Source organism: Pelobates fuscus, chromosome 1 (genome assembly GCF_036172605.1).
Source record: "Pelobates fuscus isolate aPelFus1 chromosome 1, aPelFus1.pri, whole genome shotgun sequence".
Classification (NCBI taxonomy): domain Eukaryota; kingdom Metazoa; phylum Chordata; class Amphibia; order Anura; family Pelobatidae; genus Pelobates; species Pelobates fuscus.
In genome coordinates, this window is record NC_086317.1 from 135,218,815 (window position 1) to 135,244,817 (window position 26,003).

The 26,003-nt window shown below is 37.7% G+C and overlaps 1 protein-coding gene across 1 annotated transcript in view; it reads right to left on the reverse strand.

Moving 5' to 3' along the window:
- The window catches only part of RAB44 (RAB44, member RAS oncogene family), a 143,478-nt gene that overhangs the window by 22,735 nt on the left and 94,740 nt on the right, over nucleotides 1-26,003 (reverse strand). Inside the window, exons 9-12 of the mRNA XM_063450543.1 lie at nucleotides 18,385-18,430; nucleotides 13,589-13,689; nucleotides 2,787-3,658; nucleotides 1,318-1,399 (exon numbers count right to left, since the gene is read on the reverse strand). Coding sequence (XP_063306613.1) covers nucleotides 1,318-1,399; nucleotides 2,787-3,658; nucleotides 13,589-13,689; nucleotides 18,385-18,430 — 1,101 coding nt within the window. The remainder of the gene's footprint in view (nucleotides 1-1,317; nucleotides 1,400-2,786; nucleotides 3,659-13,588; nucleotides 13,690-18,384; nucleotides 18,431-26,003) is intronic.

Genomic DNA, 26,003 nt, shown 5'->3' on the forward strand with positions numbered 1-26,003 from the left:
ACAGGAAATAAGATAAGTGGTAGGATGTACCTAGAAAAACTTATTCTACTGGGGAACCAACTCATTTGTTTTTTATACATAATGAACAAAATAAAAAATATACGTGCAAAAATAAATCAAACTTGAACATGAACTGAAAGAAAAAATACAAACATTAATGAGTCAATGTGGTAATGTTAAATCCGACACTTTGGGTGTTTGGCACTTAATCGTATTTGATCAGGGACATAATTGGTATATTAAATGAGTGAACAGTACTTCTCACTCATTGCGGTGTCCTTGAGGAATAGATTACTGATATAGTAAATAATGGAAGAAAGCCAATATTCCTGTAGACTCAGACATAATTACGGTGTTAGAAGTTAGTAGTTGTCCTTGCCTAATAGGATATATGAATTCCGAGAAGCAGTATTAATAGTACTTGGTGATTTTGTTTTTGTCATTGACAGCCACCAGCATCAGGTATACTCACCAGCACAACTAACTAACCGGTGAGTCGTAAGAATGTTAGGTAGCTCTATATTAGGTTAGACTTAGACCCAACATGCATAACTTAAGTGAACAGCCACAACTATATTAAACCAGAGTTCTAAAGTATTTTGGCCTTAGAATTTTACAAGACTGACATCAGGGAGACAGAGAGTGGTGTAAATGAGTGAACAAACCAAACACCAAGATTATAGACTGGAGAAAGGTCAAGATACTAGCTGAGGTCAGATAATGTAAATGCAACTATAGAAAACGTGCTCTTAGCAAGCCACAACATGGAAACCACGACAGGGCACAGAATAAGGGCCAAATTAAGTTTAAATAGCTCTATGTGGACCATGTTTGGCTGGTTGCCAGTTCTGGTCATTATTTGTGCCAGGAAAAGCTGAACCATATAAAGGCTCTGATGCGCAACAGGCGATGTCAGGGAAAAAGCCGGAGGAGAGCGCAGCTGTAGAGGAGGCAGACAGAAGCGGCACTATGGATAAGGTGATAAACCATAGGGGAGTGACACTGTGTTCATCAAAATTTCCCTAGTAAGCCACTTTCCCTATCCGCTCTAAATGGTCACCGATAATGAAGCTTTTAAAAACTATCTTTAGAGAAGTGTAAGGCTATAATTTAAATTTTTCTTTTGTCATTTATAATGAAGAAACAAACGTTGGTTATATTTTAGAACTTCTTTTTGAAAGACTGGAGACTGGGCGAAGACTGATAATGTGAAAAGCATGATTAAACACTAATGCATTACAAATTTACATTATGCATTTATGAATTCAGAACATATTTTAAATATGTATGTTACAGATGTACATATGTTTTTCCTACCTTTCTTGTCCTGCTGTATCCCAAAGTTGAAGAACATATTGCCTGTTGTCCACAATTAAATTTTTAATACGATAATCTAATCCTGCAAACAGGAGAGCAAATGAAGATGTATTGTATTTGTAGTATACAGTAGTTAAAAAATATAAACAGTTAAATACCTTACATTTGGGTATTTGTGTATAAAATGCTGAAGGTTTTGAGACTTTTGATTCTTAAAATACCAGCATTTGGCAAACATTATCCCTCTGAGTGAGACAAAAGGACAGCAGTTGAACAATAAATTTTTCAGCTAAGTGAGGACAAGTCCTGGGAGGGTAGTGAAGATACATGTGTTTTATTGCATTATATTTAATTTTGCATGAGTGCATGTGTTTCTATAGTGAAGGAGTTAAAAGCAGCAAATAGTTAGTCATGCTCCTTGATTGATATCAAAACCGTAAAATGTAGGTGAGAGCACACTTAAAAAGTATTAGTATATGTAAAAACACAGGCATGCAGTTTTACAATAGGATTGAAAAAACCCGATAGAGCTTGACAACTGGCTTCTGAGAGTCTGCTTATTAGGCAAAAAAAATTCTAATAAAGACAATTCTATGTTTGTTGATAGTTGACTCACAAAAACATACTGTCTATTAATAAGCCAGGATTTATTGAGCACAAGTCACATATTACACTTGTTCAATAGCTTTGCTGATAAACACATTCCTGCTGTAGCACCTAACATGGCTGAACTCCATACATACACTGCCCTGCCCTTTCACATCTCTCAGTATCTTGAGACAGGAAGTCTTAAACTGCAATGGACAAGAGCGCCGCTGACTGTCTGAGAGCTCTATAAAGGTAAGTCAGCACCAAGGACCTCCTGGCACCTTAACAGCTTAATTGTGATGAAGTTGTTATGGTGCCCTTTAAATTTTATAGGTGTTCCTTTAAATTCTTCTAGGAATAAAAAGCATATGTCTCTATGTTAAATGGAACACAGACTAGTGGGGGAAAAGTCTTATCCATTTCATGCCCAATAGAAAAACAACTACGACTTATGCTAGTGTGAATTGTTGAGAAGTGAAAGTGAATTTCAAATTATTGAAAGAAAAGCTGAATTGGATAATTTTTCCAATTTAACAATGTTGTTCTGTTTGGCTAATTTGGCCTAAAATTGGGAATTTACTTTCGAATTCCCGACAATATGTAGTTTTAGTGAAGAGGTTAGTCTGTTGATTGTTTCTCCATTGATGGCCTCTCATAGAAGCTTATAAAATGTACTTTGGCGTATGTGAAGCTTTATATGTTTTTGTATTTTCTTCATGTTTTCATTTTGCAATTTGTATAGCACATGTCAACAAACAAAACAAAAAAACAAACATTTATCGACCAACATTTATCAATTTATCGACATTTATGGGAAAAAAAAAACATGGTCATTGATATGTAGTTTGTATGTTGCCTAAACCTTAATTGCACCACCTTACCTACAGTAGCAGATGTAGTTTTTTTAAAAGATCCTCCATGTACTTGTTCCAGAAATGATGTTTTTCCTACATTCGAGTTACCAACAAACATTATCTTGTACACATGATCGGCATCCCTCATATCTTTAAAGGGACTTTTCTTTTCAAAGCCTTCTGATGACTGATGTGTTTCCTTGTTTATTCCAAGGCTATCCTGTTTTGATCCCACAGCTCTGTATTTCACAGAATATTTTGTTGCTTCCATCTGTTCGGTCACATCTTTTTGATTACCATCTTTTTTAATTTCAACTGTTCTGTATGTTACCGAGCTGGTATTTTTGCTCGATCCATCCTGTGACTTTGTTTTGTCTAAACTATTGGTAATTACATCTGTCTTTTCACTTTTAATGCCAGAGTCATTTTCCGTTGTCTCTGCTTGATGCAAAGGAGCTTTCTGAGCATCAAGGCTGCTATTACGTCTTAACATGACTATGCTTACAGAACGTTCTGTTTTTATGGAATTCTGACTTTGCACCATAACGTTTATTTGAGAGGAAGCCTTAGCCGAATCATCAGAAGATGAGCTATAACGGCGTTTTTCTTGCGTCTTCGGCTTGATCTTTGCTTCTACGTCTTGTGGATCAATATCAATCATTCTAGAAATGTTATGTTCTTTTCCTTTAGTAACTTCTTCATGTATATATTGTTCTTCTTCAATAACTGTCTGGATTCTTGAAACTGGGGAAAGATTTGCTAATTCCCCTTCTGAGCTCTTATCAAATAATTTGTGGTCTTCAATTAAATACTCTGGCATGGGGTCTTCCTCTATAGAAATGACTCTAGTTCTTGGGTTTGCAGGTACATTGGAAATGTTGGAATATGTTTTTAGGACTCTGAAAAAAATATAGAAAACAGAAAACATAGAATTATAAAATATACTATCACTAATTATTAAATAGACATTTTTTTCTAGTATGGAAACCATAAGCACTACCAATTTTGCTGAAATAGCATATTACATTGGATATGTAAAATGATTACTAGTTGAAAAGCATTGTGTAATTCAGCTGTTCAGCATATCTGAATTTTTTTGCCAATGACAGAGAACATGTAGTCAGTATTATTAGTAAGATCTACGTTGTTTTTGCATAGCAAGATCCATTTTTTCCATTTCTTAGATTTCTGTTTCCATTTTACTGTACTGTTTTATGTCAGTGTTTGTAATTGTTGTAAAAATATGGGATTATTAAAAAACATGTTCAACAGAATGATAACTGACTGCATCAGATCTGTAAATTGATTGATGGCCCAGGTACCAGTAGTCATTACACAAAGTGAGTTGTGAGAATAAGGGGAACAGCTTAATGTAATGATGCAAATTAAAGGAAATCTCCAATGGAAATGTAAAAAATAAATAAATTAAAATTAAAAAAAATTAAGCAGATCTGCAGATCTCTTGTCTGCTGCCTTTAGGATCCCTCCCCTTCTGGCACAGCTCAGACTTTCTGTGGTTGTCCAATTACAAACTTCCCAATGTAGCTTAGCAAGGCAGGTGCTCTAAGAAATTTAGTGACGTTTGAATTTAGTTCCAATTTCAGTTTCAGGAAGCACTGAGTGCAGCCTGGCACTGAGGCTGCTGATTGGCTGAGAAAGGTCAACTGACTCTCTCATCCAATCAGTAACTTCCCATTCAAAAAACTGTCTTGAAAGAGGTACAGGAGTTGAAATGGGTGGTGGAGACAACTTTGGGGTTAAGCTGGTTGAATCTCATGAAGTACGCATGCACCAGGGGCCCTCCTGGCCCTAATATTTATACTTCCTTTATTGCACATTCTTTTTATTTAGAATTACTTGTCTCCAGCACTGTTAATAGCTTGCAAGACCTTGTAGGAGCCTCCTGTATGTGATTAAAGTTCAATTTATAGAGCAGGAGATACAAACTTCTAAAGAAAGTTAACATCTCATTGAAAATGAAAACAAATTCATGCAGGCTGTGTGAGTCACAGCTAGGGGAGGTGTGGCTAGGGCTGCACATTCAGACACAAAAGTGATTTAACTCCTAAATGGTAGCAAATTGAGCAGTGAGACTTCAGAGGCATTATCTATACACAAAAACTGCTTCATTAAGCTAAAATTGTTTTGATGACTATAGTGTTCCTTTAACCATGACATTAATGCATATTACATTTTTAAATGCAACGTTTGGTAAACAAATATATACTTCCTTACAGCAACAGACATTGTTTTAATGTAAAAGTACATAATCAATGTTATGGTTTACTGACACAGAGTACATAATGTCATGAAAGGGAACAGAAATATTTAAAGTATTTATCACTATAGTATGGCACTATTCAAGGTCCAGTACTGCAAATACAATTCATTAATGAAATGCTTAATGCACCATAACCACTGAACCTGCAGCAGCCTGTATAGAGAGTATTTAATTTACACACTTTGAAAATAGATTTATTTTATTATAGGGTAGAGCTTAATCAGATGGGATAAAAAAAAAAGAGGAATTGCTGGTTGAAGCTCTGTTTTTAGCAAGGTATGATGTGCTAATGAAGTTGTCACCATACAAGTCCCTATTATTCACTATTGAAAGTATTTGCAGCTGCAAATTTGATGATGGCAAACACCTACCCATGCATCATAGAATCAGAATTCAGAACCTAAATAATGTTTATTGGACTGATCAGTTGCAGACTTAGATACAGATTAAGATATGGTCAAGAAGAATTCAAGAAAGAAAGGGTAACACTGTGCAGCAAACTGATGATGTAGCAAGGAACAATATGGGCACAAAATAGTGTCACCCTGTAACAGGATGGCAATATATTGGATGTGTAATCCGAAACAGGTCATATATTGGATATCAAAGAACAAGATCATACAAAATACAAAGCAAGAGACAACTGCCAGTGTTACAAAGTAATTTGGAAAACAGAGTGCATTTCAATGGTAACAAATATGAAGTTTCCAAAATACGAACTGAAGGGTGACAGCATCACTCTGTGTTATATCATGGCACCTTTAATTCCTAGTCTACTTCATAGGCAGGCTCGCCTGTCTGTGGCTACCCATCATGGTGGAGTTCTGAGCATTAGACGTAGGGTAGTCAAGACAAGGGACTGTGTGGAAATGCCAGAGAGAGGGAGCTATAACACATAGTCATCACGCAAACATATTTAAAGGGCTGAATTATTTAACTTTGTTGTCTTCCCCAAAGCTTACCTTACCCGTGTGTAAGACATTAAAGTGTTTGATAGCTATTCATTTTCATGTATTCTGTCTTCCTTTGATACTGTATTACTTGGCAATTTTTGCTTGATTGTGAAATACAAACAAAAAAAAATCCCTCTATGCAAAGTATATTTGATCTTATGGGAATCTATAATGAATATTTGTTTAAGTAGATGTATGTTTAAGTACAGGCATGGATGGTGTGTAACTAGCCTTTTCATCTAGTTATCAGTTTGAATAAAATTATAGGCTTAACATTGTTTTACTCTTATGATGAAATTATCCAAGTATCTGATTTCACAATCCAAAAACGATTACCCTGCTTAACAGGCGTCTGTTTACAACTAGACCTTTACATTTATATAGGCCATTCATATATGCCCAATGCAAAATGGCTTAGGTGATTACATAGTAATATCATATTCCTTTCAAAGGCTCAGCAAAAGCAGAGATTTTAGCCCATCAGCCACATAATGTGAGCTGAATTTATTCTAAATATCTGCATGGAGAAATCATAATGCCTCAAAACACATGGCTTACAGTGTTGTATCAGCTACCAATAAAATGCATTTATAAAATATAATCTTGTATTCTTTTTCAAACCAGTACCTATCCTTTTGTCACTGACGAAGCACACAAATCCATTGTATGACAAAGTAAAGTAAATGCCAGTCGTTGACATGCTACCGCCACACCCAACAATAGGCTTCTTCAAAGCCTACAGTTAATTAAAGTAGCTTCAAACTACCGTGCACTTTGAAGCAGCTTATTGTATTGCAGGGTGGGGCATATGCGATATAATGTTTGGATTCAGATATGTTGTTGTTTTTCAAACAATTACCGAAACCATAATATTCAAGCACTCTTTAAAACATATGTTGCTTCACTAACATTGATGAATAATGGTCGACTCAGCATTTTGTGTTAATTGTCAGGAGAAATAACACTCCAGGGAATTTGGTAAACAGTGCATTGAGCCAAATTGACACCTTAATTACGAAATATAGGAAAGATAACATTCCGCAACTCAGCAATAACTGCAACATAGCAAAACTGGCCTAAATCTTACAATAAGTCGTTTCAACAGTAAGCATTGTTAAATAGATAATCCGAGTCTCAGTTAGTAGCTTTTATTTACATAAATACATAGTATAGTTTAATGTCATATAATGTTATATATATATATGTATATATATATATATATATATATATATATATATATATATATAAAACTACATGTATTTAAAGGGACACTATAGGCATCAAAGCAACTTTAGCTTAATGAAACATTTTGTCTCACTGCTCAGTTCTCTGCCATTTAGTTAAATCACTTTTTTTTTAGTTAAATCACTTTTTTTTCTTTTTATACAGTTCTAGCCACATCTCCTTTGAAAACAAGTTTCATTTTAATCAGATGTTAACTTGCTTTAGAAGTGTTTATCTCATGCTCTGTTAAATACACTTTATTCACACACAGGAGGCTCCAGCAGTCTATACAAGGCTATTAACAGATCAGGAGATAATACATTCTAGAGTAAACAGACTGTGCAATAAAGCAACCTAGAATATCTAGGATCCTTTTCAGGAAGTGATTAGGAAGGCTGTGCAAGTCACATGCAAGGAGGTGTGACTAGGGCAGCATAAACAAAAGTGGAATTGAACATGGCCTGCAGGGGCATGATCTATACACCAAAGCTGCATTTTTATTTGAGGAACGCTATAGAGTCAGGAACACAAAGATCTATTCCTGACCCTGTAATGTTAAACCCATCATTTAGGTGGCTTGCCCCATTTAAAAGGTAATACTCACCTTATTTCCAGCTCCACATGGGTCCGCTGGCACTGTCCCTGCCTCCTTGGTTGACATAATCACAATTGATTATCTCAGCCAATCCAATGCTTTCCCTATTGGAAAAAATTGGATTGGCTGAGATCATTAAGGAGGTGGAACGTAGACGGGACCAAACGCCAACTTGGCCAATTAGCATCTCCTCATAGAGTTGTATTGAATCAATGCATCTCTATGGAGAAAGTTCAGCAGTGGAGATGCTGAACGTGTGCAGCACTGCCCCATGAATCACTTCTAGTGGCTGTTTGAGGAGTGGCCACTGGAGGTGTCCCTCTGAAAAGGCAGTGTTTACTGCAGGGACTGACTATAGTAACCAGAGCAAATATTTTAAGCTGTAGTTGTTCTGGTGACTATATTGTACATTTAATATATACTAATATAAATCATTAGTAATATTTTTATTTGTATATATATATTGGTATCTTGAAATGCCTTTGTTACAGGATTAATAATATTTGGTATTAACAAGATTTTGGGAGTTTCTTATTATTGAACTAACAAATATGCTGCTGCAGTATCTTTATTAATACTTTAACACTACACATATTCTTATGTGGACACCAACTTCTTAAATATCCTTACTATTAAACCTCTGGAAGGTATATGCTTAATCTATACAGAGTGCCTTAAAAACCATGCATGTATCAACTGAAATGTATGTCAGTTGTGCATCGTTGGCAAGATACAAGCCAGACAGAACCAGAATAAAATTTGTGTGTGTATTCTTGTAGTAAATCATCTCCCAACTACATGCACAGCATTCCACAATGCACAATACACACCATTCCACAATGCACAATACACATCATTCCACAATGCACAATACACACCATTCCACAATGCACAATACACAGCATTCAACAATGCACAATACACAGCATTCCACAATGCACAATACACACCATTCCACAATGCACAATACACAGCATTCCACAATGCACAATACACACCATTCCACAATGCACAATACACAGCATTCCACAATGCACAATACACACCATTCCACAATGCACAATACACAGCATTCCACAATGCACAATACACACCATTCCACAATGCACAATACACAGCATTCAACAATACACAATACACAGCAGTCTACAATGCACAATACACAGCATTCAACAATACACAATACACAGCAGTCTACAATGCACAATACACAGCATTCAACAATACATGGCATATGCAACATTTGGGTCATTGGGCTGCACTTGCAGCAGCTCAAATCACCATCAGCACTATTAGTACTTTTTTTGTTGCTTGGCATACATGGCACATGAGTATAATTAGTGGAGGGTGATCTATGGGGCAGTTTATGTTGCAATGACTAACAAAAATGTCAAATCTGCTACATGGTAATACTATTGATAAGTGTGTGTTAGAAGGTATGAAGAAACTGTTTTATCTATGGGCATGCTGCTGTTGAGTCAGAGGTTGAGTACACAGTGTTAAAAGGGTAAACCCAAATTTTGAGGGTAGAGTCATCGCCCCACCATCTTCAAACTTCAATAACCTCAACTGAGTAAATTATTTTTTTAATCAATATAGTCGTTACGCCTGTGTTTAGATAGAATTCACAGTGCTACAACACCTGACTTTCATAGTCTCTTTGCATTAATTATAAATATTTACAATGCTCATACAGCAGGTTTATTAAATACACTTTAGCACTAGCACCATTTAATTTGTCTTGTATGTTAACATTAGTGTTAGTGTAGGACCCACCGGTATTGTGGTAGTGTGATGTAGTGGTGGGCTAAACACAATACGGACATATGGTGGAACTGAATTCCAAATTTCTTTGCTGAAATTTTTAGTAGCCTTGTATAATGCAAAAATATATGTATATGTTCACTGTTCCTTAACCTGTATTTTGTATATATTCTAGTCTCTATAGCAGCACCACTACTAAGACATGCATGTCAAGATGTGTCCCCAATTTTCTTTTGTTCTATTCAATTATTTGACCTCTTTGTAATTTCATCTTTTTTTATATTCAACGTTTTAGTATGTGGTCTAACATACTAAAACATTGAATATAAAGAAGGATGAAATTACAAAGAGGTCAAATAATTGAATAGAACAAAAGAAAATTGGGGACATTTTAGTTCTGCTCCAACAAGTATTGTGATTTGTCTTATTTCTGCTTCTCTTCAATCTTCTACATATAGTACAATTACATGCTTCCTAAAAATTCAAATGTCCAAGGATGTTCATGTGTGTTTAGGGGACGTGACTGTAAATGTGGCCAGGTGACATCACAACCTTCATGACAGCTATACATACATTCACCATACAGTCTGAGCTGCCAGTATAGGAACCAATAGTGGAGACATTTTATTTAAGCGATGTGCAGGGAGTTGATAAAAAATTTTAGCTGGTAGTTTAAATGGACACTACCTCAAAAATGTTATATATAAATAACTTCGAAATGGTAGAATGTCCAGCACAAACCCAAGTTTAGTGAAGGTTCCTGACGGTGCCAAATTAAATGGTGACGTTTCAACCATTCAGTTTGGCACCATTAGGAAGCGTCATTAAACTAAGGTTTGTGCTCGACATTCTATGATTGTGAAGTTTATTTTAGCCTGGTCCGTGCACTTTTCATTTTCATTTCATTGTTTCAATATATGAATAACTAAAAATATATTTATTACACAGTTCATATCTTTTAAAAAAATTTTTATCTGTGTTATTTTATTTCATTTTCATCACACGCTATTTGCATCTGTTTGTACCTTTGCCAAATTATTAGCAAAACTATGCATCTTCCCTAGGTGAAATTGCATCACATCAATCTCTCTCTGTCTCCATTGTAGAAAGTGTGGATAGTATTAACTAAAGAAGAATGGCGCCATTAGGTGCGTGGGTGGGTGGACTGGTTTGGGTTGAAGTGGGTATCTTCTGACGACGTCACAAATTTATTCCACCCATTTGGACTGCAATTGTTAACTGAGCCCTACACAATATAAATCCACAAAGGTTTTTTTTTTGGAAATACACACAATATGGCTTCTGTTAAGGTTGAATTAGCGTTCACTTAATAGCTTATGGTATTATTTGTAAATTAAATTTATGTCAGGGACATATAGACCCAAATGAGGATACTGCTTCTCTCTACAAAATCACAATGCTTATTTTAGGCTGAGAATTAAGTAAAACACTTGCATTGATCATAAATTGTTTTAAAAGCCAAGTGTGTCCTCCATAAAATCTAAATCCTAAAGAAATATCAAATAAAAGTATATATATATATATATATTTGTTATATATTTGTACATAAGGTCTATTTCTTGAAAAAGTGGATTTATTCCAGCACCTATTAGCATCTCCATCCCTTGGCCCATCAGAATTGGGTATCAATGATAGATTGAAAACAATGACATTGGGTTAGCCTTGCATTCTTACCTACCGTTGCTAATCAAAGTTGGACAGGCTAATGCAGTTTACAATAGTTTGACGCAAACCAGAGAGGGTTGTATCCACAGAATTGCTCTATAGTCACTACAGGTTTTCTACTGCTTGAAAACTTACATTATTCCTTTTGTCCACTAGGTGGCCTTGTCGAACACTAATTTAACATTCTCATGGTTATTCTTTTAGTAAAGTAAGACTTTAATATGAACTTAACATGTAAAGTCAAAATAGTAGAAAAATTCAGCTGTTTTCTTTTTAGATACTCTGATGCTCCATTTCTAATTCACTTAACAACAATGACAAACACGTACAACATCTATGATTTATATTATTATTATTATATGATAAATATTATAAATTAGTCACTACAGTAATTCTTGCAACCCATCAAAAATGCTTTCATCTACATATTCCTTGTACATGCTGTAACTGGTACTTAAGGTGCTATCATATCATATTTTATCTAAATATATTTATCAAGCAATAACATGTTCCACGCCATCCTATCTCAGCATACATTAAACTTCTAAGGTTTACCCGTAGAGTTTAGAAATGTGCAATTTGTATTTTTTACTCTTGTTTGTGTATCTATGCCTTTACATTAGACAAGCCAGACTAATATCAGACTTGATCCAAAGGATTGGAAGTAAGGGTTGAGCAAAACAGATTAGAATTCCAAAAATCCATATGGATCAAGTGGATCCATTATTTGATTTTAAGTAGGACAACCACTGAGAAAGTAAGTTAGGTAAGTAAAATTACTAGTAAATATTTAAGTTTGTAGCAGAGCAGGTTTGCGGAGAGTGACGGAATTTGAAAAATACGTTTTGAGATAAATGTAGGTGTTTGGATCCCCTTATTCATTGTAATGTTAGGATGGGGGGGGGGGGGGGGGGCTGACTACTGACACCCATTCCCACAGCCAGCACGTGCCACAGCTGCAATGCAAAATTCCATGAACAAATAGGAATTCCATGAGCTGCTGATATAAGAGCACAATATATTGTGTCTAGTTTGTGTGCAGCACTAAACAGACTGTGACTGACATAAAAAAACATCCCAAAATTCTTTAGTTATATTTGTTGTGTCTGTAACACTTAAACCACTTAACGGTTGTTTGCAAGAATTTCGAACTCCTGTAAAGAGGTATTGCATAAAGAGACACTGTACAAATATGGGCTGTGCAGCACTACTGAAATTGGCCCCTATTACATAATTATATTTTAATTGCCACCATTGTGCTATTATCTTAAACACTCCAAATGTTTCCAGATATGTTACAAGCAGTTTGGCCAAGTTATCTGCTCCCCTGTTCTCCTTTTGCTTCTGCATTCGCAACATCAATTTCATTCATATTTTAGTTTCTATAATTATTTTTCTTAGAATATATATACAGAAATTTACAAAAACTAAATAAATAAAATTTGTCGATAAATACACATATACATCCATGTCAATAACATGATCATTATTAGTATTATTATTATCATAACTCTTATAATGCAATGTAATGTCTATCAACAAAACAACAAGAAAAAAAAAAAGGAAATGAATGAAAATAAGAGAAAGAAAAAGGTGGAAAAAAATATATTAAAGAAGACCACAGGGGAAGCTTTCACTGATTCGTGGTTATGTCTATATGCTGTAATGGGATATTATTGTATGTCCTTGCTGCTTCAGTGCCGAATCCAGAGACATACTATCATTTATCTAATACCCCAGTATGGCACTCCGATTCTTTCAGAAAAGTTACAATTATCTTTAATGACATGATTTGACTTGCTCCAAAAAATAGTTATATTCCATTCCTGACTTTTTGTCACTTGGAAAGAGCTGTTAAGTTTCTTTCCTACTGCAGTTATCTTGTAAAACATCTATATTTTTTGCAGTCACCTTGTAAAACATTTTTTTTTCAGCTCATTGACGAAGCTGTAATAACACTGTTTTAATGTGGCGTTGGTCCAAGAAACGGCTTCTGATTGAAATTATTCTCATGACTCTACCAGCGTGCCAACAGATTTTAAATTAAAATGTATTTTAGAAATAAAATATACTTGTAATCACAAAACGAAATATTTTAAAACCATCATTTAAGTGCCCACCAAATGTCTGGTTGCTTTTTCCTATTTTGCTCTACCGCACCAGGAAAAACAGAATTTTTTTTTTCCACTCAGACATCAAAGACTTGTCAGTGAAACCATCTTACACTGATCTTCTTTAATAGGACCTTTTGAAGTTTTGTGACATCACAGGGTAACAGCATGCAACTTTGGAGCTATGACTCTTTGTTCAAGAATAAAAGACTCACAGTTTTGTAGGTTCATGTTGATGTATTGGTTCAACTGTGATTTCTTCATGGTCATTAATTTTATTCTTTAGGGATGGATCCTGGAAGCAAATCTGATAAAACTGTTAAAGAAAAGAACATTGTGACCTTTATGAAGTGCAACAACATAGATAAATTATATATTGCTAAATATAACATGCACATATTGTTATTTCATTGTTATTTTGTTATAACATATTTGTATTGTATTAAATGTATTGGGTATTAAATGTTTCTACAAAGATTTATTTTATTATTGTATTACATGTTTCTACAAAACGGTGGTGATTTACATTGTAGGGTTAAAATGACAGGACCACTGTACGTATACAGACCACTTCATTGAGATGAAGTGGTCTGAGTGGCTTTAGTGGTCCTTTAAATGGACACTGTCATCAAAAATGACCATGTGTTTTTTTAGTGTTTTTTTTTAGATTTGTTAGAAATGTTTTTTTCTCAGCAGAGTTGCATATTGCTATGCACTGAGAGTGGTTGTGCAAAACTGAGTGGAATATGAATGTGTTGGAAAAGAAATAGCTTTATATATTTATTTTTTTACATTTTTCAACTTTGTCTTTTATTGAGTTACAAAGTATACAATAAGGCACATATAGACAACAGAACACATGTTTTAGGTAAAACATGTTGTTCGAGCGTGCTTACAACCCCTCTCATCAGCTATACACGATTAATCCTGATGTACGCATCATACATATCCAAAAGTGAATGCCCCGCCATGTTTCTTTTTTATTATAAACAAAAAAGGCTGATACAGGGATGGTTCCAACAAGAAAACCATCATATATATAAAATGAGTAAACCAAATAGCAGAAAGAATAAACTAGGGGGATGTGGGAGCATGGTGTTGTGGCTTTTATCAGCCTAGTTCCGGTCTGAAGAGAATGTAGAGGCTCTGCACAGGCACCACCGTACCTGTCATACTCAGCGACCTGCAACTGGGAATGCAAGCTGAATCCTATACTCTCTTCAAGCATGTCTTCAACTGTTTGTATTCTTAATACCCTTTACTGCTTTGCCATGCCCGTTGCTTCGTGGAACATCTGGTAGTGAGGCATTTCTCAGAGACCAGCAGGTATCTAGCTATGAACCCATCCTGTCCATCCTCAGGGGACTACCTTTCCCATATCCCAGATCTTGCTTTATTAATTGTATAAGGGACGCATAGTTAACTTATTCTACATTAATTCTGGGGACTGGGCTATTTTAACAACCAAGTATTTGATGTACTGAGTTCTCCTGTCCTCTCATATTGGTATAGGGATCTAAGTACCTGCAATGCTGTGGGGAAGGATCAATATCATCTTGTGTTTTTACAGTATTGAGCTTGTAATCACACAACCACCAAAAGTCTTTTAGGAGCTCATGCAAAGCTGGAAAAGACTGTGAGGGACTGGTAAGCATAAGTAATATGTCATTCGCAAATAAGTTTAGGATATAGTTTATTCCTGTAATATGAGGATGACTGCAGATTGTCACTGCTAAAGGGTTTAAGACCAATATAAATAAAATAGGGTAAAGTGGGTGCCATATTCCATTAGTAATTGGGAATGGGTCAGAAGTGAATCCTGCATAAAATATTTGTGCAGAGGGTAAAGCATAAAGTGCCAACATTGATTGGATGGTCTCAAATGAGAAGCCAAAGGATTGTAGGAGCAGTTTAATATCATACCAGTTGAACCTGTCAAAGGCCTTTTCCTCATCTAACTCACCCATGTTGTTGTGCATTTAAAGGGGAATTGTTCTTTCAAACTGATTATATTACTAAAGAGAGCATTCAAAGTAAGTTTCAAGTTTAAGGTAAAAATAGCTGATCAATTGAAAGGAATAACGCGCTCAAAATGATGCAAAGATAGATATATATATATATTTGAAATATATTCAAAAAGAAACAGATATTTCAATTGCAATGTGAAGGAAAAACAAAGAACACAGTAAATACCTATGTATACTCGTAGAGCCCATCAATCACCTGTACAGTACCTATGGTTCACGATGCACATAAACAGCTGAATACAAATACATTAGACCAAGTTTAAATCAGTAAATAGTCAATAATTCATGCAATGATGATAGTAATCGCTGTTAATGACACCGGTGGATGCACCTACTAACTCATGAAGATAAGAGTATATGTATTACATAGGCAAGGGGAAAAAAAGGAAAAAAATATGCAAAACTAAAACGAGAAAAAAATGAAAAAAGAAAAAATTATCAAAAATGTATGTAAATCAAGTCCACTGGTTCAAATGGATATAACTGATCCAACGTGGTGCCGAGCGCACAACCCACAACCCACCAGCCACCTGTACCAGAGCCTCAAAGGGTCTTCGAAGGGACAATATTTCAAATATATGTATTGTTGGACCATAAACACTAAAGCCCATAAGATGGTACTCATTATCTTAAGTATGATAGCTGACGTGCTCAGCCAATTAATGTCATCCAAATCTGGACAAAATACATATTGCTAATGCGGAAATGAACCTCAGACAATCACAATAGACAAAGTGAGGAATGAAGCCACAGGAGCCTCCATTTTGAAGTGTTTCAGACAGAACTGGGTCGTGGCATCAGGGACATGCTGGCGCCATAGTTATTACCGTGGGCTGTCATAGTTGTAGTGCCCTCACACATGAAAAATAATGTACCTGAATTAATAGCAGATAAAGAAGTGTGTATGGGGTTTTTACATTTTTAAATTTTAATGCTTTTATTGATATTTTTTATTTATGAATTTAAACTCATCTGTTGATCCAGTTGTTATGTCAGACATTTTGATCCCAACAATAATATATTAACGAAATTCAATGTTATGAACCTGTTATAAAATAAATTACAAAAATGTAAAAGGTATTGTTAAAGGGACACTATAGTCACCTGAACAACTTTAGCTTAATGAAGCAGTTTTGGTGTATAGAACATGCCCCTGCAGCCTCACTGCTCAATTCTCTGCCATTTAGGAGTTAAATCCCTTTGTTTATGAACCCTAGTCACACCCCCCCCCCCCTGCATGTGACTTGCACAGCCTTCCATAAACACTTCCTGTAAAGAGAGCCAGGGGAGGTGTGGCTAGGGCTGCATAAATATAAACAAAATGATTTAAAGGGACACTATAGTGACTTGAACAACTTTAGCTTAATGAAGCAGTTTTGGTGTATAGAACATGCTCCTGCAGCCTCACTGCTCAATCCTCTGCCATTTAGAAGTTAAATCCCTTTGTTTATGAACCCTAGTCACACCTCCCTGCATGTGACTTGCACAGCCTTCCATAAACACTTCCTGTAAAGAGAGCCCTATTTAGGCTTTCTTTATTTCAAGTTCTGTTTAATTAAGATTTTCTTATCCCCTGCTATGTTAATAGCTTGCTAGACCCTACAAGAGCATCCTGTATGTGATTAAAGTTCAATTTAGAGATTGAGATACAATTATTTAAGGTAAATTACATCTGTCTGAAAGTGAAACCAGTTTTTTTTATCATGCAGGCTCTGTCAATCATAGCCAGGGGAGGTGTGGCTAGGACTGCATAAACAGAAACAACGTGATTTAACTCCTAAATGACAGTGAATTGAGCAGTGAAATTGCAGGGCAATGATCTATACACTAAAACTGCTTTATTTAGCTAAAGTAATTTAGGTGACTATAGTGTTCCTTTAACAATCTGTGAATCAGAGGTTGCTAATGTTGGTGTTTACTGTGAAATACATTTGCAGCACAGAACACAGGAAATGTACATGCAAATGTGTTAAAATACATGTGAAACTATTGAACTATAAAAAAAACACAACATTTAGGAAGGATTTAGACTAATGAGAAACGTTTTGAGATCTGAGGGGATTACCAGGTACTGCACTAAATTAGCTCTCTGTTCTGTTTTAATTAAATTAGCCGGTGACATCACAAATATCTCTAAAAGATGAACAGAAAAGAATTTAAAGCAATTGTGTGAAAATGTCCCCATGATTCATTGCATTGCATAAATCTGCTGTTCATGGTCATTTGTGCATACAAGCTCAGTCTCTACTAATAAGGAGTCCAACAAAGTCCAGACATACAATAGCTCAAAAGGTGGCAAAATGTATTGGTGTACGTTGCTCCAATAAATTCTGTCAACTTTTGAGGTACCGTGTACCTGGACTTGGTTGGATTTAATATCGCTGGTGGAGTTGTGTCTGCTCAAGTTCAGCTAAGAACCTTTAGCTACTATGTGGGAAGTGTGTGGTCCCTTTCTCTTTGAGTTTACTAAAAAGGGGGACGCATCACCTATACAGCTAATCTAGCGTAGAATATATCTTAACCCCTTAAGGACACATGACGGAAATATTCCGTCATGATTCCCTTTTTATTCCAGGAGTTGTGTCCTTAAGGGGTTAATATTTCCCCTGCAATGAATTCAATAATGTTTATGAGAAGGGTTGTTATTTAACACGTTTGCTTTAGAGGGTTATTAACTTGTGTGAAATGTCAAGAATTCAAAGTAAGTTTCAAATTCTACGCCAAAATAACTGATTTGGAAAAAATTTCAAGTCAGCCATATTTTCAGTTTTGCTATTTGGCCTAAAATTGGACTTGCACTTTGTATTCACTTTGTGTGTCAAAATAGCTGAAATATGGTATCATAAATGGCAGATAATGGTGTTTGCATGCAGATGTACAGGATCCTTGACATATAGCATGTATGGCTCTGAGATTCTTCTCTGTCTTAACAACACCCTGTTCTTTTAATATACCTAGCCATTTATGGCAGAATATTACCATACCTGCGAATTTGAAACACTCATTGACTCGTCAACTTCTCTCTTCTCCCTGAGAATATAAGAAAAAATATATAAGTGTCCTCTTTGTTACAACTTTCAGTTTGTGCATTTGAGTAAGAATGTTCTTCAGCTTTATATAATAGCAAATGCATGGTGAATTTGATTTAAATCAAATATATTTAAGTAAAAAAAATGCTAGTCAGTAAGACTCGATTTAAATCATGATTTTTAAACAGAAATACTCATTCTTGCTGATTGTCATAATATTAGATATTTGCAACCAGATGATGATTTCATATTTAGAATAATACCTTTTCAGATTAGGTGAACAGTTATATCAGAACTGATTTTGTTATATACATATACATAAATAATGATGAATTATTGCACTATTTCCAGTTTAATATATCAATCAATTATATTTAGACAATGCATTACATTGTGTTATTTGAGTAAAATAATTGTAGATTATGCTAGCTTTAGTGTACCTATAATCTTAATTTTATTAATGACAGGAGGCGAGTATTTGCTTAAGTCTCTCTTTACTAGAACTCCACAGCAGCACAGAAAAACAGCCAATCAGAAAAAAGTTAGGTACTATAAAACTCTTCTCCCCATGCATCATTTCCTCTTTCAAGCTGCAACAAAACAGAACAAAAGGCAGAACATAATGGGGGAGAAACAAAGTCCTAGATACAACGAATACAGCAATGTCCACCATTCGAGAAGAACTGCCACACCAGATAGCGTTGATGGACTGTAAACTGAAACGAGAGAAAAACAGAATCGAACAGATTGATTATCCAATGAAATGTACTCAGAATAAACATGTAGGTACCCAATGTAGCAACCAACATTACCTTAATCTGTAGATAACTCAACTCTACTTATGAAAAACAGACATAAGAACAGGTGACAGGTAGCAGAGACAACAAGCAGAGTTGCATACGTACCTGATTAATCCAAACTATAAAATTAAAGGGAGGGATAAGAACGGGTGGGAAATACTCGCCTCCTGTCATTAATAAAATTAAGATTATAGGTACACTAAAGCTGGCATAATCTACAATTTTATAACATGACAGGAGGCTGCGTATTTGCTGTTTTAACGCTCAGTCAACAAATCCAACGCTGTTTGTTTCGCTGGTACCTATTCTCGGAGCTACCCGAGCAATCCTAAATGGACTTTCCAACTGCGATAGATGACAATACACCGACGGAGATGCCAGTTGATGAAGTATCCCAAAAACGGAAAAAACATCATCCACTGATAGATCCAATGTACGTGGGGTTGCGACCTGTGACCTACCAGCTGGTCCATGAGCTGGCAAGCTGACCTATTAGCCATTTCCCTGCAGTTATAAAATGTCGAAGGTCATTTGCGGACTTAGGGCCGCGATAAGACACTGCCACCATGTCTCAACTCTTGATGTGTAAGGTTGCTCCACCGATCGTGCCAGGTTCACCCGGCAATGTGGCCTTGCAGGCAGATCTTCAATCTCAAGGTATGCGTCTAAGTCCACCACCAAATCGCAATAGAACCGAGTAGGATCTTTCGTTCCATCCTGGCCTACCCGGTGATATGTCTCATCCGAGAATAAATTTATAATGCAGGCAAGAGTGTGGTCAAACTAGCCGTATCCTAAGTGATTCCAATATTCCAAGTGGACTGTGTAATCCTCGGACACGGTAGAGGAAAGACTCCAAAAGGACGTCCATTCAGGGTTCCAAACTGAACTTGTGGGGAGGAACGGTGGTCGACTAATCTGGGAATAGTGAATCCCAGGAATATTCAAAGGGATGGGAAGTGCAAACTGGAGTGCAGATTTCCATCCAGATATGTCCTCGTCTAAGAGTGAAAGATGTCTGTGTAAGAGTCGGGGTACACCAGGTACCCACATAAAGTCTCGTAGATATCCTTGATGGTAGTTGAAAAGTAGATTAGCGTGAATCCAGAACAAAACAGCTCCCGTGAGGGATAAATAGAGTGTAGATGGAGGACCCACCATCTCCGAACCCTGTTCACCAGGTATGCGTTCCGAGGAGATGGGGCAGTCCTGCCATCTTATCCCAAGATCGTAATGACCGGGGAACTCAAGACAACCGGGGTTTCCGGTCTTACCATGTGATCCATGTGAACGGTTTACCTTCAGATCGGGTAATAGGCCTTCCTTAATCTTTTTACTCGAGCAAGGCAGTGCCCGTTTGCACCATGAAGGTCTCCGTATCTCCTGTCATCTAAATATGGGAGAAACTGTCTGCGCAGTTGTTCGTAATGGTCTGGATATCCAAAACAGAAAGCAATCCTCTGTTTTAAATGGTGCAGAATATACCAAAACCTGCACTCACGTAATACCTGAGGTCCATCCGTTAGCCGTACCATCTCCAGGAGTGTGTGTAAATAAGTGGGAGTCTCCCCCCGTTATACCTCTGTGAGAATGTCTTGCGTGTGTTACAGCAGTCCGGATCCAGTAGATCCATTACAGGAGACAGAATAGAGGGATCCAGTCTAAATATGTATATCTTGCATGACCAGGCAGTCCTCTATAACAAAATCAGTAGCACGGACGTCAGATCTAATTGAATGCAGGAGGGACGCCCCTCCATGTAGTCATCAATGTCTTGCACAGGTACAAGCCTGTGTGATGAACAAATGGTCGGCACTGTAGAGCGCCGAGTGTATGAGAGAGCCGCGCTCTCTACTAATGTGATCGAATGATAGCGTCTGGCTGATAGCCTGAGCGGACCGCATCCGTAAATAACCAAACAGTAGAGTCTACATCCGTGACTGGTTCTCTCTATGAGAATGTGTCCTCCAAACATTTCCTCTGTATCCAGCTCAGTCTCTGGCTGAGGTTGAGGGAGGGCTGCGCCCTCTAATAACAAATCAGTGTCCGGTTACGTATCTGAGAGGGGTTCGCTCTCTGTTCCTGAAGATAAAACATTCTCGGATCGAAGTGATGGAGGGCCGCACCCTCCTGTGATCAAAACTAGAGTCCCTAGAGACTCAGGGTGACCAACTGCAGGGTACACCAATTACTAGTATCAGCATAAGGCTGAGGGCAATCTTCGGAAACAACGATGGAAAACTACCAACTGACCGTCCGGATCCTGTGCGCGCGCGGGGGGTCCAGGATGACCGTTGGTAGTCTGAGGAAAGCCGTTCTCCGCAATCCACGAGTGCCCGGGAGATCGGAGGAGGTCAAGTCAGGCCTCTCGACGACCCGAGCGAAAGGAAAAGGAAGTCATGAAAACAAAAAAACAACAATAACGTAGATAAGAGTAAAAATGCAAATTCTATCTCAGCTAGAAGGCAAATAGCAGGCTGGAAGGTAAGACAAGTAAGCCCCACTGAACAGGGCCAGGAGCTAACCTTATGCAGGAATAACTACCGATACCTATATGGATACCGGGAGGCAGATACGGAGTTAGTTGTTAAAGACAAGGAAAACACCGCGTTCTCCTGTAGGTGTCTGAGTACCGGTCCTTGCCTGTGCGAAGTTCTCCTTGGAGATGTGCCGTCGCTGGTCTGGTGTAAACCGCGGATGTGTGTCCGGGGTCTTCATAAGAAATCTTGCCCTTCAGGCATGAGGTTTAGGGCCTTCACCCTTCCCACCATATTCAGATGGCCGTATACTGGTGTCCTCTTGGATAGTATGGCAATGGTGCTTGTCTGGACACCTGCCTATTTCCATGTCACTGGTGGGCACTGGCTTTTCCTCAGTGATATTCCCCCAGGCCTGCGGCCAAAAGGGGTTCGGCACCAATAGAGCAGGCCCGTCAGAAGGGCACAGGCCCAAAAGGCCAAACAAATGGACACAGAATAGTTGGACAAGCAAATAGGCACAGACATAGCAGGCCATTAAAATAGGCACCGACATAGTAGGCCAATCAATGGGGCACAGACATAGCAGGCCAATCAATGGGGCACAGACATAGCAGGCCGTTTAAATGGGCACAGACATAGCAGGCCGTTTTAATGGGCACAGACATAGCAGGCCGTTTTAATGGGCACAGACATAGCAAGCCATTCTAATGGGAACAGACATAGCAGGCCGTTCTAATGGCCACAGACATAGCAGGCCAATCAATGGGGCACAGACATAGCAGGCCAATCCTGGGTTGCATATTATTATTATATGATTATATGTTATTTATATAGCGCCATCCAATTCTGCAGCGCTTTACCATGGGTCTTGAGTGAGTAATGGGGACCACTGTGCTTGGGTAGAGTTCCCCAAAAAAATGTAGATCCTCAGAGCACCCTGTGACATAGGGCCCCCAGACATCAACCCTTTTAGACAGCGTAATGCCGTGTGAATAACTTGAACCGGGACTGGCAGTCCCTAAATGCCCAGCAGGCAAATAGTAGTATTCCAGTTGTATTGGACATAAGCCGAAGTTGTTCCAGTGATAATAGTGTCCATAAAATCAAGATATACTGACCGATATCTTCCTTAAACTGTGAAAAGGTATGCACATGTACATACAGATCTGTGAGAATTCTTCTCTTAATTATAGATCATCATACCACCTGAAGGGTATTGTACCAATGGTCTCTTTCGGGAGTAGGGCTAAACTATAGCCAACTCAAGGAGTATCCCCATATAACCTGATAAAATAGAATAATATCAGCGTAGACTGGTCTCCCATACCAGTTTGAACCAGGGCCAGGTTTGCTGGCTTAAAATATCTGCCATGGACAGTAAAATCATACCAGAGTAGACTCACCTGGGACTCCATAGCTGGGCCAGACAAAAACTATACTGTGAAGCACATTCATCTTAGAGCCAACTAGCAATCTGGCTCTGAACAGAGCCTGTGCACTGAGATTCGTATATACATGAAACTCCCAGATTGAGATATGCACTGCCAGTAAACTCCCAGGAATCCGTGATATATACTGCCCTAAAGCACACAGAATCAGTGATATATACTGCCAAAAGGCACACGGAATCAGAGATATATACTGCCATACAGCACACAGAATCAGTGATATATACTGCCATAAAGCACACAGAATCAGTGATATATACTGCCATAAAGCACACAGAATCAGTGATACATACTGCCAAAAGGCACACAGAATCTGTGATTAGTGATGTCCCGAACGGTTCGCTGGCGAATAGTTCCTGGCGAACATAGCGTGTTCGCGTTCGCCACGGATGGCGATCATATGCGATGTTCGGTCCACCCCCTATTCGTCATCATTGAGTAAACTTTGACCCTGTACCTCACAGTCAGCAGACACATTCCAGCCAATTAGCAGCAGACCCTCCCTCCCAGACCCTCCCACCTCCTAGACAGCATACAATTTAGATTAATTCTGAAGCTGAATTCATTTTTTTTTATTATTTTTTTTGTGTGTTTATTATACATTATCCTCCATAGCCAGTAACCTGTGTTTATTATACATTATCCCCCATAGCCAGTAACCTGTGTTTATTATGCATTATCCCCCCATAGCCAGTAACCTGTGTTTATTATACATTATCCTCCCCATAGCCAGTAACCTGTGTTTATTATACATTATCCTCCCATAGCCAGTAACCTGTGTTTATTATACATTATCCTCCCATAGCCAGTAACCTGTGTTTATTATACATTACCCCCCATAGCCAGTAACCTGTGTTTATTATACATTATCCCCCCATAGCCAGTAACCTGTGTTTATTATACATTATCCCCCATAGCCAGTAACCTGTGCTTATTATACATTATCTCCCCCATAGCCAGTAACCTGTGTTTATTATACATTATCCCCCCCATAGCCAGTAACCTGTGTTTATTATACATTATCCTCCCATAGCCAGTAACCTGTGTTTATTATCCATTATCCCCCCCACAACCAGTAACCTGTGTTTATTATACATTATCCCCCCACAACCAGTAACCTGTGTTTATTATACATTATCCCCCATATCCAGTAACCTGTGTTTATTATACATTATCCCCCCATAGCCAGTAACCTGTGTTTATTATACATTATCCCCCCCATAGCCAGTAACCTGTGTTTATTATACATTATCCCCCATAGCCAGTAACCTGTGTTTATTATACATTACCCCCATAGCAAGTAACCTGAGTTTATTATACATTATCCCTCCCATAGCCAGCAACCTGTGTTTATTATACATTATCCTCCCATAGCCAGTAACCTGTGTTTATTATACATTATCCTCCCATAGCCAGTAACCTGTGTTTATTATACATTATCCTCCCATAGCCAGTAACCTGTGTTTATTATACATTATCCCCCCATAGCCAGTAACCTGCGCTTATTATACATTATCCCCCATAGTCATTTATCGTTGGACCTAGGCAGCATGATGTCTTAGGGCGGCCCAGAGAGTGAGTGAGTGAATAATATAATATATATGTTCAGAAACATATTAGTAATATATGTAAAGAGGGTGAAAAGGTATTATAGAAAAACACACTTATTGCATCAAATTTACAAAGCCAAACTTTTAAAAGCTTTCCTCAATTCTTTCTCGGGATGAGGAATATATCGGTTGTAGACTGAGGATTTCCATCTGCCCAATCTTTTAATAATATGCACTGGAGTGTCAGTGTTGAAGGAGACCGAAGCTGCCCCTATTCTAAATGAAAGACCCGAGACATGGATACAACCCAATCTTAGGAGTAGTGTTCTGATGTAGAAGATGAATTAAGCTGTAGTCAGAGGGATTCAGTGAGAGTAGTGGTGAAATGTGTGTGGCATGACTGAGTGTGGGTAAGTAAGAGTCAAGTATTTTAACTGGGCACTAGTTCTAGGTGGGATAAAGTGGTATAGCGGATGGATGAGTAGTTTGGTTCGTTTTAGAGGTTTGTAGAGAAAGTATATAGTGATCATGATTTTTAGCGATATCCAATATTTTTAAGGTGGTCTCAAAAAAACATAAAATGCTATATAAAATTTGTGAAATAATAGCAGTCAGTTTCCTTCACACGTGTGCGTTTCAGGGCCTGACAGGGCACAGTGTCACACCAGTGCAACTCATATCTGGTGTAACAGTAGTGTACATTTAAAAAAAAAAAAAATACAGGGGGCTTGTTGTCACCTTTCGGGGACCCTTGGTGTTGTACGTGGCTGGGTGGAGGAAGAGACCTTCAATGACATCAGTGAGGACAAGGAACGGGACATGGCTAGCTTGGTATCCAACCTTGTGTAAATGGGGAGTTTGCGGTTGTGCAAATGGACTGTTTGCGGTTGTTTGCGGTGCGTTAAACGGGGAGTTTGGTCTGTCACTGTGAAGCGGGCGTAATCCTTACACTACCTGATCGATGCAACATCATACCAGATGTTTTAAAGCATGTTAGTCCAAACAATTTAGGAATGCTAGGTGATTTATGCCCTATGGATTAAAACCAGACTCCATGGGAGTTTTGCCATGGATCCCCCTCCGGCATGCCACAGTCCCCTTGAAACAACTTTTCCATCACTATTGTGGCCAGAAAGAGTCCCTGTGGGTTTTAAAATTCGCCTGCCTATTGAGGTATATGGGGGTTCGCCCGGTTCGCCCCTTCGCGAACATTTGCGGAAGTTCGCGTTCGCCATTCGCGAACGGAAAATTTTATGTTCGCGACATCACTATAAGTCAAACTAAATCCCAAAGCCA